Source organism: Calypte anna, chromosome 6 (assembly GCF_003957555.1).
Source record: "Calypte anna isolate BGI_N300 chromosome 6, bCalAnn1_v1.p, whole genome shotgun sequence".
Classification (NCBI taxonomy): domain Eukaryota; kingdom Metazoa; phylum Chordata; class Aves; order Apodiformes; family Trochilidae; genus Calypte; species Calypte anna.
The window spans coordinates 12,843,456-12,857,541 of record NC_044252.1 but is presented as its reverse complement, the minus strand read 5'-3'; the positions used below and the strand labels follow the sequence as shown (position 1 = coordinate 12,857,541).

The window sequence follows — 14,086 nt, the reverse complement described above, 5'->3', positions numbered from 1 at the left end:
TTTGGGGCTCTCAGTGAAGGCATCTTCCTACATCACTTTTTCACCTCACACTTCACAGGCATTTGACCTCTCATATAGGTCAAATCAGCATAGGTCCCATGCTCATTTCCTCTCCCTGCTCCCATTCTAGGCATTTGATGAGGACTCTCCTCCAAACAACCAGATCACCTACAGCATCGTGCAAGCATCTGCCTTTCTTGAATACTTTGACATCACGGTGTCAGAAGGGTATGGAGGTAAGTGGTGGTCCTGGGACCACCCTGTCCCTTGCTGCACAGTGTCACCTCACCCACTCCATGGTTCTGTGCAGCAGGGCTTGTGCTGAGCCCTAGCAGAGCCATGTTTCTGTGAATGTACAGCTCACTATGGGTTATACAAGTGCAAGGAGTTCAATAATCATGGAATTATCAAATAGTTTGGGTCAGAAGGGACATTAAGAGATCAAATAGTCCCAAGTCCCTGGGCAGTGACACATCTCACTGGACCAGGTTGCTCAAAGCCCCATCCAACCTGTCCTTGAGCACTTCCAGACAGGGGACAGCTTCTCTGGGCAATTCTCTCTAAACCCACTGGGAAGAATTTCTTCTTAACATCTAACCTAAATCTGCTCTCTTTCAGATTAAAACCATTTCCCCTCCTCCTATCACTCCATGCCTTTGTCAGAACTCTCTCCTCAGCTTTCCTGTAGCACCTTCAGATACTGGAAGGTGTTCCAAGGTCTCCCTAGGGCCTTCCCTTCTCCAGGCTGAAAACTCCATCTCTCTCAACCCATAGCATAGGTGCTCCAGCTCTCCCACCATTTTTATGGCCCTTCTCTGGATTTGGCCCAACACTCATGCCTGACACTCACATTTTTAGGGCACTGTCACCTCACACAGCAACTGTTGGCCCTAAGGAGGTGGTGTGTATGGGTCGTGCCCCTGAGCCTGCCCACTGTCTTGCTTAGTATGGAAATGACCACCCCATTTGTCTCCTTTCAGTCATCAGTGTGAACCACCCCCTCGACTATGAGCAGCTGCCCAATGGAGTTATTTACCTGACTGTGATGGCCAAGGATGCTGGCAACCCACCACTCAACAGCACCGTCCCTGTCACCATTGAGGTGTTTGTAAGTATGACACCCAACAATCCTGTTGTAGTTTCCTGGTCATTCCTCCATAGCAACGATTAATCCATTGATAGCTCACCATGACCGCTCTACCTTGTGGATGTGTGTGTGTGGATATGTGTCTCCCATATGTGTCACTTATGCCTCATGTACATGTGACAAATATTGGTTAAAAAAATGCTGTCCCTGACATTCGGTCAGGTCTGAGTGACTGAGGGTGAGTGAGGGGTGTCATCCATCAAAGATGGGGGCAGGCTGGAGATCCATGCTCTGCCTTTGCCTTGGGCTGGGGATGTTCACTGAGTAGCCAGTGAGCCCTTCACTCAGCTCACAGGGAATTCCTTGATGGGATGTTCTCCATGCTGGTAGCCTGTGGGACTTGCTGCAGCTCAGATGGAGATGAGCGAGCTTTGGCTGTGTGTTAGCACTTCTAGTGTCAGAAATTGCCAGTCCTTGCATCAGTCATAGGCAGTTTCTTTCTTATTTCTCCACTGCTGGATGTCTCAGCCAAGATGCAAACCGTCTCAAGGAGGGGTTGCTGCTGTGAGAGGTAAAGCTTCACAGCCTTCCTCAGGGAGATTAGATCACATTTGCACTCAGAGGCACACTGTGGCTCAAGGACATCTTGGGGGTGGGTATCAGCAATGGAAACAGTTTGCTTGATAACTCATCAGTCTCACGGTGGTGGGATCTAAACCAGGCTGGAAGCAGCAGCAGCCTGGGTAGATGAAGAAGATGGAGTCCACCATGCCATAGGATGTGAAAAAAGTCTCATCAACATGCATCTCCTCCTGTTCCTTCACCCTGCTCAGGAGAGGGGGAATAAGGCAGTGCTGAGGGAGTTAGTGTTTGTTAAATACATTCTTCCCATGCTGTGCTTTAGACAGCATAAACATCTCCTTCTAAAGATCACACTTCAGTGGGTCATCTCCCCTGGCTGAGTCTGTACCTAGGTGGAGTTTAAGTAGCTGCCACTTACTGCTCTCTATCAGAGGGATTTTCTCTCAACTGGAAAAAAGAAAGGGAAAAAAAAAGGAAAAAACGGACAATAGAAAGAAAATGAGGAGGAAGCATTTCACAATGGTACTTGAGGAACAAGAGCCATGAAAAGGCAGAATAAGAGCAAGTGCTGAGGCAGGTAAATTTTCTTTTTTTTTTTAGATCCTTTGTTTGTTGGTTTTTAATAAAGAACTCAAACTCGCCTTGTAGAGTTCCCATTAGGGGACAATATGCTATTGTGGAGGGAGCCACCGAATCAGAACTAATAGCACACACCACACCAGGATCTGGGGAAATATCCCTGCTAATAAGTTTCTGCTTCGCTCCCTGCCACTGGTGCCCTGTCTGGGGCTGTGAGCCAGAGACTTTGCAGCATGCATGTGCCAGGAGAAGAGGGGATTTTTGTGATCAGCCCAAGTGTAAGCCCTTATCAGTATCTCTGATGATGATGTGAGGTCTGGGAGACCCTGGGAAGCCAGTTTTGTGGAGGCCAGTGAGGCGGGATCATGAGTGAGGTGCTTTGGCTGGATGCCCTCTCCCATGAGAGTGGAAGGGTACACGCACACTTTCTTCATTTCCTTTGCTTTTCACCTGCCTGAAACTCGTGGGGTTGATGACCCTGAGGAGGAGAAAGAGGGATGGACAGAGGGCACTCTTGACAGCTAGCAGTTTCCTCATTACCCTCAGAGGAGATGCAGTGGAAGCCTGGTGATGCAAAGGCTGATTAAAGGCCACCTGCTTCCAGCCAGGAGAGCAAGAGATGGCATTTTAATTGCAGTGTGATGGGCATCATTGGTGTGTGGAATCGCCTCAAATGTCAAGTTTGGTGGCAGCAGGAACAGCTCAGCCTGCAGGTCCATCAGTGGTGTCCAGGTAGAAAACATCTCCAGCACAGCCTGAGGGAAACAGCAATGTCCATAACCATGTCTTAATGTCCTGGCGGCTCTGTCCTTCCCTCCACAGGCAGTTGGGTTTGGTTCATTGAAGACAGATTTTTAACGTTGTTTAAACAGCATTTAAAGGCTTCCTGGGGGAGCCTTAAACTGGCCTGAAATCTGTTCTGAGGGATGTTTTGAGCAATTCCTCCTGCCTGGTATCACCAGGCCAGCCATAAGGACTGGCAGAGAGAGGCTTTGAGGGAGCACATTGGTATGCAAACCAGCAGTCCCCGAAAATGCTGTAGCTGCTCTCTCTGCAAACACCCATAGCATTCCTCTGCTCAAACAAAGCCCCCAGAGCTCAGCAGATCCTCTAGCCAGCCCTGTGTGCCTGGTGGCCTCGTGGTTGAGGTGACTCAGAGCACTAAGCCACCCCTATGTCACTCTGAGAGGTGCAGGTCTGTGCATGATGCTGCTGTGGTTTGAGAAGTGTTTGGGCTGCACTGCCCAGGGCTTGTGATAGAGGTAGAAACAGCTCAGGATGGTGGGATGCAAAGGGCACTGGTTCCTTAAACCTGTTGCATGTTTCCCAGGTAATGGAAAATATGGTAGTCAGTATTGTTCCTACTGACAACTGAATGACTTTAACCTCAGTTGCCCTCACAGTGAAACTGTGTGTTCAGACCTCTGGTGCCTTTTCCCCTTAGGCCATCTTCTCAACACCCATATCTTGAATTGGTCATAGCTTGAGGTGCAGTTGGACAGGATCATCCCCATATCAGACTTCTGCAGCTATTTGACCATCTTGATTTTTTCTCAGTCAAACTCCTCTTTCCTTCAGGATGAAAATGACAACCCCCCCACATTCAGCAAGCCCTCCTACATTATAGCCATCATGGAAGACATTATGGCAGGTAAGGAGCACTTCCCTGATCCTTCTCCAGGCTAGCAGAAGGGTCCTGGAGATCTTACAGCAAGAATAGGGTGGGTGATGGCTTTTGGGGGAGGTAAAAGCCAGAGGCTTGTCAGAGTTTCATAGTCATGAGATCTGGGGCTTTGGCCCCACTGTACATCCAGGTGAGGGGACCCTTTGTCTGGGTGCCCTGTGGGAGCAATGTGGGGACAGGGCAGCTGGGGAGGGCTGTCAGTGCCCATCCCAGCCCTCATTTCTGCCTTCCCCTAGGAGCCACAGTGCTGTTTCTCAATGCCACGGACATGGACCGGTCCAGGGAGTATGGACAGGAGTCCATCATCTACTCCCTGGAGGGCTCCTCACATTTTCGGATCAATGCCCGCTCAGGTGAGCTTCTGTATGTGCTCTCCCACTTCTCCTTAAGTTCCCTCTCCTGAACTTTCCCTGGTTTTCTTCCCCATCATTTTACTTCTTCCAAACTCTCTTCTTCTCCCACTCTTCCCTCCTGTCCCTTGAGCCTGCTTAGAAGACACACAACTTCAGGCACTCTCCAGGTTTCAGCCACCAGCACTTGCTTGGTCACCCTGAGAGCTTTGGCAGAGGTGTCAGTGGAAATGACACCTAAGAAAAGGCTTTGGCTAAAAGGGGTCATGTTAGCTAAAGACCTGCTTCCTATCTTCCCTTTCTGGCATTACTTTCAGTTCATTATGGGCAGAAATGAGCATGAGGGATCACACACAGTTGTTACACATGTGGGAAGACACAGCATGAAATTTGACCCTTCCACACATGCTGGGTCTTCCAGGTTCAATCCATCTGAAACCAAACCAAAAGAAAGGGCGTGTTTGTGAAGGATCCCACCTGTGGCTTTGTGTGTCCCCTTTATTTCACCAGTGCCTCTGGTCACCTTACAACATCTCTGATCCCTCTTATCTCCTGTGGCTACAGGAGAAATCACCACAACCTCTTTGCTGGACCGAGAGGCCAAATCCGAATACATCCTCATTGTGCGGGCAGTGGATGGAGGGGTGGGCCACCACCAGAAGACAGGCATTGCTATGGTGAGTGTGTGAAGGTCACTGCCTCTTTGAACCACCAGTACAGCCCCTGGTGTTGGTGTTGGGGGGGGAATTCCAGGGCACCAATGCTAGTAGAATTTCATTTTAGATATGGCACCGGGTAAAGAGTGTATGTGGGAGTCTGCCTTCTGGACTGCCTCCACATCCACTTGCAGAAGACTCTCCAGGCTGTTTAGACCTTGAAATTGAGCTCTTTTTCCTGGCAAACCATTCACCCAGCAGCCACTTGACCTTTCACTGTGTCTAACCCTGGGTGCAAAGGCGGTAACAGGTACCTTTTCCACCCATAGCACAGCTCCCTTTGTTTGTGCCTCTTGATGAAATACCTGGCTTGAGAGTCTAAAGGCATGCTTAGTTGTTCCTGATGACTTCTATTCACACCCTATCTGGATCAAGGGTTTCCAACCACTTTGTTGTTCCTGAACTCCTCAGAAGGTTCTGGTGGAGATGCAGGCCATTGTACTGCAAGTTGAAGCCTTCTGCTATGCCATGGCCTTCATAGATGCCAAGGAGATGTGACATTCGCAAAGGACTTTAAAATGTCTTTGGAAATATGAGCAGGTGGAGAGATAAACCTCTCACTGGTAATGACATCACATTGTTTTGAACATTTCATACCATTTAGGCCAAGCTCCTTGAATGCTTAATCAGGTTGCAGGAGGGATGTTCAACACAATGGAGGATGGTGCAGAGAAATATTGCAGTTCTGCTGAGATCCCTAAAATAATTGTCACTACTACTGGGGGCCATCAGGCGGCATATGATCCAGGCAGCAAACTGGAAGCTCCCTGTGGAGCCTCCCAGAGGCACATTGGCTGGTCCTGTTGAACCTGCTGGGTTCTCTTAGGAGCTCCAGATGAGATGATGTGCTCCTAAAAGCTTATTGAAAGGCAAAATAAGGTTTTTGCAACGCAGATTGCAATTAAGGGAAAACGAAAAAACAAACAAAGAAAAAACCAAAAAACTCCACAAACCAACCAAACAAAAACCAAACCCATGCCTCATGGTTCCTAAATTGTTAAAGAATATTAAAACTGGGTGAGAAGTGGGTGGCTGGTGAAGTTTGGTGCCTTTAGCAAGGGTACACACCAAGGATTCAAACTTCTCCCTATACATATTTTTCATCTGGGAATAAGAGTCCGTTCAGGGGCTTTTCAAGGTCCTTAGGTGATGGACAAGTGCTTGGGGTGCTCAGAGTAGCAGTGGGTCAGCAACCTTCCCCAGGGACCACCCTTGTGTCTCAGGGGCTTGTTCCCATGGCATAGCCTTGGAGACTGTGGAGTTCAGCTTTGCCTTTTCCACCACGGGATGGCACCAGCAGGTCAGCCTGCTGCAGCACCAGGGTGCTATTGCTTGGGAGCCAAGAAGACCCCCCTGAAAAGCTCCATCAAGACCCCCTCTACTGGGGGCCTGTCTTTCCCTTGAGCTGCAGCTCTTGCCTCAGGCACCTTTACAGACTCACAGGCTGGGTGGAAAAGGGTGATCTGGGGAGGTGAGAGACTGACAGACAGCAGGATGCACCCCCTAGTCTTGCTGCTGTCATTTAAATGCTGTTCCTTGTGCTGGAAATGAAGCTAGATAGCACCTCAAGCACCATCCTCTCTAGGCTGCCTTGTCTCTGCACATCCCACCCATCATTACTTCACTCTTTTCCTCCCCCCACACCTCTTATTTGTGCCCCTGTGGTGGTTTTAATTGCAAAGTAATAAGCACAGGTGAGTCAAACCCAGATCAAATATGCCAGGCTGGGAAGATGCAAGAGGTGGGTATTTTTCTGCAGATTTTTCTTCTGGAGGGTCAACCCTTCCTGGGTACCTGGTGCTGCTATGTGTCCAGGGTGACACACTCTGTCCCAACAGCCCCCTGCTGCAATGTCCCTTTCTCTCTCACAGGTGAACATCACTCTGCTGGACATCAATGACAACTATCCCACCTGGAAAGATGAGCCCTACTTCATTAACCTGGTGGAAATGACTCCCCCCAACTCAGATGTCACCACGGTATGTGTGAGGAAAGGTGGTTGCTGCACTAAAAGTGTCTTCCTTTCACCAGGTGAGGTTGTTACCTCCTTGACTGGAGCAGGATGTCACGTCTGAACTGGTAACACTTCCAGTCAAGCACCATGTTGCAGAAGACCATTTAACAGGCTACTCCTGAGCCTCCTCTCTACTGCCCATTCCATGTGCTTCTCCTGTCTGCCAGAATATTTTATTTCTCCCTAGGTTGTGTGGAATTTGGCCAGATTCTCCTTTTCTTAGCCTTGCTTGTGACCTCCTTCAAGGACCTCTCTGAAAAACATTGATTTATAGCTTTTCAAGTCCCTTTGGTGAAATTAAAGAGAAGGAGAGAGGGAGGCTCATACTCCATCATGCCAGGAGAAAAATGACGGGTACAAAATGGAAAATAAATGAGGGAAAAATGAAGAGAACCCACAAAATCATATAAGGAGGAAGGCTGCAAAAGAAAAGGAGTTGCAGGGGAAAAGAAGGGCCTGACAGAGGCCTGTGCAAGAGCACAGTGGTTTTCCCCTTTCTATGTGGCAACAACCCAGCTGCTTGGTGTCTCCGTCAAGTCATCATGCCATTGACATCCAAATCAGTTGCCAGGAAAATAATTATTATGTCACTGATATGATGTAAATTCAACTATGGGACAAGCAGCAGGGGCCAGAGAAATTACGAGTGCAATACAGTTGGGTTTGTTTGTTGTTGTTTTTTCATGTAGTTGTCCTCTGTAACCAAAACCAGGGAGAACAATAACACAAAAGATGTCTGGTGTGGAGGGGAACCCCACCAGTGAACTGTTTTTAGTGACTGCAGCAGCACAAGTTCCTCAGCATGCATCTTCATCCCATTTATTTGGTTTTTCTGAAGGGCACTTATTTTGAAGCTGACTTTATGTAAAAAGAAAAAAGGCAGCACACTCGTATCTCTTTTGCCATGCCATTACCTCCCAGGCTTGCAGGCCCATTTCAGTGAGATTTAGCACCACAGCAGAGGTCTCAAGAGTGCAAAATCCCTGCGTGTGCAATGGAAATATCCATTTGAGCGAAGGAAGAAGAATTTCTTGTTGCATGCCTCTCATGGAAGCTCGGCCTTGTTATTAGACACTGATAAATCTACATGGCGACATACTGTGGGAATTACCATTGCTCTGCTTTAATTCCCACTGCTCCTCTGTGGCAGGTGATGGCTGTGGACCCAGACCTGGGGGAGAATGGCACCGTGGTGTACAGCATCCGACCCCCCAACAAGTTCTACAGCATCAACAGCACCACAGGCAAGATCCGCACCACTGGAGTCCTACTGGACAGGGAGAATCCCAATGCCCAGGAGGCCCAGCTCATGAGGAGGATCGTGGTATCCGTCACTGACTGTAAGCCCCACTTCCATCCTGCTCCTTTTTTTTTCCTGCTCTGTCGTAGCTTGAGCACACCAGGAATTGTTGGGGCTCGGCTGTGCCAGCACTGCCTTCCTCACCCTCCACTTTCTGTCCTGCATGTGTCAAGCAAAACTTTGCTCAGCCTCATTTTCCTTCCTTCAGTTTCTTTTTTTTCCCATCTTTGAGCGTAAGTTCCAGAGATGTCTGTGAGGTTAAAAAAGAAATAAATAAAAGAATGAGTTAAAACCTGCTGCTAAAACAAACCAGAAACCCTCAAAATGCCAGCACAGTACTTCCTTTACCAAGAGGGTTATTAAACACTGGAACAGGCTGCCCAGGGAGATGACTGAATCCAGCTGAGCAGAAGCAGGGAAAAAAGGGGATCAAGTGCAAAATGCCTCTTGCTCTAGAAATAGTATCTTAGGGAAACTTCCTGGAAAAAAAAAATAGAGAGAGGGAGATGAAGGTAATTTTCCATTATCCAGCTGGTTTCCAAGAGCCAGCAAGCACATATAACCTTAACCCTGGCCTTCAACTTTGCATCCTGCTAAGGCCATTGTCCCATGCAGCCTGCCAAAAGGATTGAGATAAGAACAGTCTGGTGTTATTACTTGTTATTTTATTTATTTCATAGAATCACAAAATGTTTTGGGTTGGAAGGGGCCCTGAAGATCATCTGGCTCCAATTCCCCTGCCATGAGCAGAGACACCTCCGACTAGACCAGGCTGCTCTAAGCTCCAACCAACTTTGCCTTTAACATTTCCAGGAATGGGGCATCCACAGCTTCTCCGGAAAACCTGGGCCAATGTCTAATCTAAATCTCCCCTCTTCAAGTTTAAAACCATTCCCCCATGTCCTTATCAAAAGTCCTTCCCCAACTTTCCTGTAGCCCCTTCAGATACTGGAAGGTGTTCTAAGGTCTTCCTGGAGCTTTCTCTTTTCCAGGCAGAACAACCTCAACTCTCTCAGCCTGTCTCCATACCAGAGGTGCTCTAGCTCTCAGATCATCTTTGTGACCTCCTATTTATATATTATTTTTCAGCTGCATGCCTAGGTAATGGTTGTTCTGTGCTGCTGCCAGGGAGTTTTCCCTGCTAGGGTTTCTGCCCCTTGTCTGTCAGGCTGCAGCACGAATGGTAACATAGGTTAATGTCTTGAGGGCGCAGCCCCATCCTGCCTGCCCATCTACATAGCCAGCAAGGCCTTTTGGTGGAAAGGTCTGGAAATGGCTGGAGGCACTGACCTTGAAACCCCCTTCCTCACCTCTGCAGGTGGGAGGCCACCCCTGCGAGCTACCAGCAGCGCCACGGTTTTTGTCAATCTCCTGGACCTGAACGACAATGACCCAACTTTCCAAAACCTGCCCTTCACTGCTGAGATTGCCGAGGGCCTTCCTGCTGGCTCCTCTGTCTTCCAGGTGAGCCTGTCCCATTGCCCCTATGCCCTGCTTTGGGATCTGCTCCTGTGGCTGCCATCCCTCCTGCAAAGCAGCTTTAGGAGCACATCCCATCAACCCTCTCCACCCTCTAGCAGTGCAACTAGAGGATGCAGAAGAGGTTGTGGCATCCCACCCCACACTCTTGCTCCCAGCAGGGTGGATGCCTCAAGACCCCTTTGTTTCATCCCAGGGGACAAAGCAATGCTCTAGGTTTATGTACTGTGATTTCTAATCACCAGGTGATGATTTGGCTCTCCCAGGCTCACCCTTTCCCTCCTCTCTCCCCACCAGGTTGTGGCCATAGACCTGGACGAGGGTCCCAACGGGCAGGTGACGTACCGCATGCAGGTGGGGATGCCTCGCATGGATTTCCTCATCAACAGCACCAATGGGCTTGTCACCTCCACTGCTGTGCTGGACAGGGAGAGGATCGCCCAGTACTACCTGCGTGTGGTGGCCAGTGATGCTGGTGTGCCTGCCAAGAGCTCCACCAGCACCCTGACTGTCAAAGGTGGGTGCACCAAGGCCCTTCCCAGCCACAGAGCCCCTTTGGTCCCAAAAAGATGGGTGACAAGGACACATTGCTGGAACTGACATGGTTTATGTAGGAGACATGCTGAAGAGTCAGACGGATGTATCATCTGACCCATTACGCCTGTTCTTGGTAGTGCAGAGATGGGAAAAGAATGGGGATGGAAATGAGTTTGGTGCAAACAGCAACTTTAACAACAGTAATGTGGTTTCTTTGGATATGAGGGGGATGATCTGTACATATCAGAGACAACCAAATATAGCCTGGAGCCATGGGGGTCAGTCCTTCCAGCCACCCTGCAGGCAGCCCCACCACTCAGATGCCAGGGAACAACAGAGTGTTCCCTGGCATTCCCAAAGCTGTGGGCAGGTGGTCTGAGAGTCCAGCAGACATCAGCCTGGCATCTGCAGGAGGGGAAGACTTTGGGGGGGTTACTCAGCTCTGCTTCCCCTTTCAGTTCTGGATGTGAACGACGAGAGCCCCACCTTCTTCCCAGCGGTCTACAATGTGTCCTTGCCTGAAGATGTGGCCCGGGATTTCAAAGTGGTCAGGCTTAACTGCACAGATGCTGACATTGGGCTGAATGCTGAGCTCAGTTACTTCATCACAGGTATGAACCCCTTGCAAAAGGCTGCAGATTTTCCTGTGGAAATTGTGGTCACCCCATGGCCAGAGTGTTCTGCACATCAGCATTGTCTTTTCCAGCCCCTCCAAAACTTGTTTGCCCTCTCTTCTTTCTGCTCAGGGTCAGTCCTTGCCCTTGGAGTCCCCTGCCCTTCCATGCTACTGGGAGGTGGCCAGGGAAAGCATGAGGATGGGCTTAACACCCCTGGGATGGCATCTGTGTGACACATAGTTAGGGCTAGAGGCCTCTATGCAGTTTTAAGGCATCTTATGCTCAGCCCTATAAGGCCACATTTTGAATCCTGGGGTCACTTCTTGGCTCCTCATTACAAGTAAGACATTGAGGGGCTGGAGCGTGTCCATAACAGCGCAACAGAACTGGGGAAGGGTCTGGAGCACAAGTGTTATGAGGAGAAGCTGAGAGAACCTGGGGTCTTCAGCCTGGAGAAAAGGATGCTAAGGGGAGACCTCCCTCTCTGCAACTCCTTGAAAGGAATTTGGAGTGAGGGAGCTTGGTGTCTTTTCACAGGTAACAGGTGATAGAATGAGAGGAAATGGCCTCAAGTTGTTCCAGGAGAGGTTTAGATTGGATATTAGGAACAATTTCTTTCCTGAAAGTATTGTCAGGCCCTGGCACAGGCTGTCTAGGGCAGTGGTGGAGCCACCATCCCTGGAGGTGTTTAAAAGCCATGTAGATGTGGTGCTGGGGGACACAGTTTAGTGGTGGCTATGGCAGTGCCAGGTTAACAGCTGGACTTGATGGTCTGAAAGGTCTTTTCCAACCAAAACCAATTCTGATTCTATGATCTCATAGTCCCACGTGCAGGCAAGTTTGGGTGGGCAGGGAGCTTGTGGGCAGTGATGCCACCAGGGCAGTGTCAGGCTGCAGCACCTGCAGTGGGAGGCTGGGGAAACCCCCAGCTGCACTTTGACTTGCAAAAAGTGTTTAGCCCACAGGAGGAGGACAAAAAATAGCAGTGTCACTAGTGAGTCACTTTTCTCACAATAGCAACCTTACATTTCATTGCACAGCCCCTCCACCCCTCCAGCCTCTGCCACAAGAGAAAACATGTGGGGTGTCCCAAAGGTACCGCAGGCCACATGCAAAGCTACCCCAGTTTGTTTCTGATGTGTTTAGGAACTGGAAGAGGGAGATTTGGGTTAGACACTAGGAAGAAATTATTTTCAGTAAGAGGGGGGAGACAGTGGCTCAAGTTGCCCAGAGACTCTGTGGCTGCCTTCTCCCTGGAAATGTTCAAGGCCAGATTGGTTGGGGCTTGAAGTGATCTGGTCCAGTGGGAATTGTCCCTGTCCATGGCAGGGGGTTTGGAACTTGATGGTCTTTAAGGTTCCTTCCAACCCAACCCAAACCATTCTGTGATTCCATGATTTCTACTGCCAGGCTGACCTCATGGCTTTTCTCCCTGCATCCAGACAATGGGTAATCTGGACCGTGTCCTTTCCCTGCAGGTGGGAACCAAGATGGCAAATTCAGCGTTGGCTTCAGGGACGGGGTGGTCAGGACAGTCGTGAGTCTGGACAGAGAGACTGTGGCATCATACACACTAATCCTGGAGGCCATCGGTAAGGATTTCCCACTGTTTCCATGGGAAACCTGCCACGTGGGGTGGCTGTGCACATGCCAAGCTGCCTTAGAAACATGGCAGAGAGACAGCAACCTTGGTTTGGTGTCAGCATTTCACAGTCCACAGGCACTAATATATCCCACTTCCACCATGACTTTTTCAGACAGCAAATTCAACCCCTGTGCTTGTCCAGCCCCAGGGCATCCCCCTTCACCCAGGGAAGGCAAGACCATTCCTGAGAGGCTCCCTGCTGCACCCAGAAATGCCAGTGCCACAACGTCCTTCCTCTTGGCTCCATGGCTGCCAACTAATCCAGAGCCACCTGGCACAGACAAAGGGCCTACTTACCAAGCGCATCTTGGTCATCATTCTCTGAACTTTATAATGATGTGCCTGCTTACAGAGGACTTGAACTTGCCTTTTGAAAGAAGATATAAGTGGCCTGGTCAGAAATCTTGGGGGCATGGCACTGAAGGTGCCACAGTGTGTGCAGAGGGGATGCTGCACCAGCTGGGCGCACCAGATCAGATCCCAAGTGGATAAGGGTCTATCCTTCCCCTTGGATGGGTACCCAGCTGCCTGTGTTTTCCTGGTCATCAGATCCCATGAGTACCAGCTGCGTGGGTTTAGTGCTCACCTGCATCAGGCATGCTGGAAAAAACAAACTAAGTCTATGTTCACCATTGCCTCATTCTTTGTGGCAAGAGCAAGAGCCATGCTGATACATCCTGATCATCACATCAACTGGTCCTGGTGCTCTTTGGCTGAGCTGGATCTAGAGAACATTCAGTGGGGGGTTTGCTTTTAGAAAGGGCCAGCTGCTTCCAACCAGACCCACACTGCTTCCCTGCAGTGGCCAAGGTGCAGGTTGGCACTGGAAGTGCTGCTGCCCATCTTCATCCCCAAAATTTATGACCTACATGTCCTACAAAAAAGATGGAGAGGGACTTTGTTCAAAGGCATGGAGAGACAGGATGAGAGGGAATGTTTTCAAACTGTAAGAGGGGAGATTTAGATTGGATATTAGGAAGAAATTCTTCACTATAAGGATGGTGGCACAGGCTGCCCAGAGCAGCTGTGTCTGCCCCATCCCTGGAAGTGTTCAAGGCCAGGTTGGATAGAGCTTGGATAAACCGGGTCTAGTGGGAAACATCCCTGCCCATGACAGTGGGTTGGAACCAGATGGTCTTTGATTTCCCTTCCAGCCCAAACCACTCAATGATTCTATGACCTTCAGCAGCCTCATCCAGTACACATCACCCTCTTTGTCTCTGGAGCTGCAAAGCTTCTTTAATGACCAGTTGCATTTCCAGCCTTGCTGGACAGTGGCTCCACAGCAGAGCTTGGGGACAGTTTGGTTTTTCCTTTCTCTTTCAGGTTAGGCAGAAACACACATACACCCTCCTTGTAGTTCAGTGTGGGATGTAGAAGTTGCAGAAAAGACAGGGGATTTTAGTTTAGCAGTTTTGGTACTATTTTCATCAGCCAAGGGCTGAGCACCACCTGTGCAAGGAGAAGATGGAGGTGACCAAATCTCCTCTTGCCTT

At 49.5% G+C, this 14,086-nt stretch overlaps 1 protein-coding gene across 1 annotated transcript in view; it reads left to right on the top strand.

The window, feature by feature from the left end:
* CDH23 (cadherin related 23) overlaps window positions 1–14,086 on the top strand; it is a 195,255-nt gene that overhangs the window by 136,921 nt on the left and 44,248 nt on the right. The window contains exons 16-26 of the mRNA XM_030453320.1: window positions 131–236; window positions 981–1,108; window positions 3,827–3,899; window positions 4,169–4,285; window positions 4,847–4,959; window positions 6,870–6,977; window positions 8,163–8,352; window positions 9,631–9,776; window positions 10,089–10,308; window positions 10,787–10,939; window positions 12,424–12,537. Of these exons, the coding sequence (XP_030309180.1) occupies window positions 131–236; window positions 981–1,108; window positions 3,827–3,899; window positions 4,169–4,285; window positions 4,847–4,959; window positions 6,870–6,977; window positions 8,163–8,352; window positions 9,631–9,776; window positions 10,089–10,308; window positions 10,787–10,939; window positions 12,424–12,537 (1,468 nt within the window). The remainder of the gene's footprint in view (window positions 1–130; window positions 237–980; window positions 1,109–3,826; window positions 3,900–4,168; window positions 4,286–4,846; window positions 4,960–6,869; window positions 6,978–8,162; window positions 8,353–9,630; window positions 9,777–10,088; window positions 10,309–10,786; window positions 10,940–12,423; window positions 12,538–14,086) is intronic.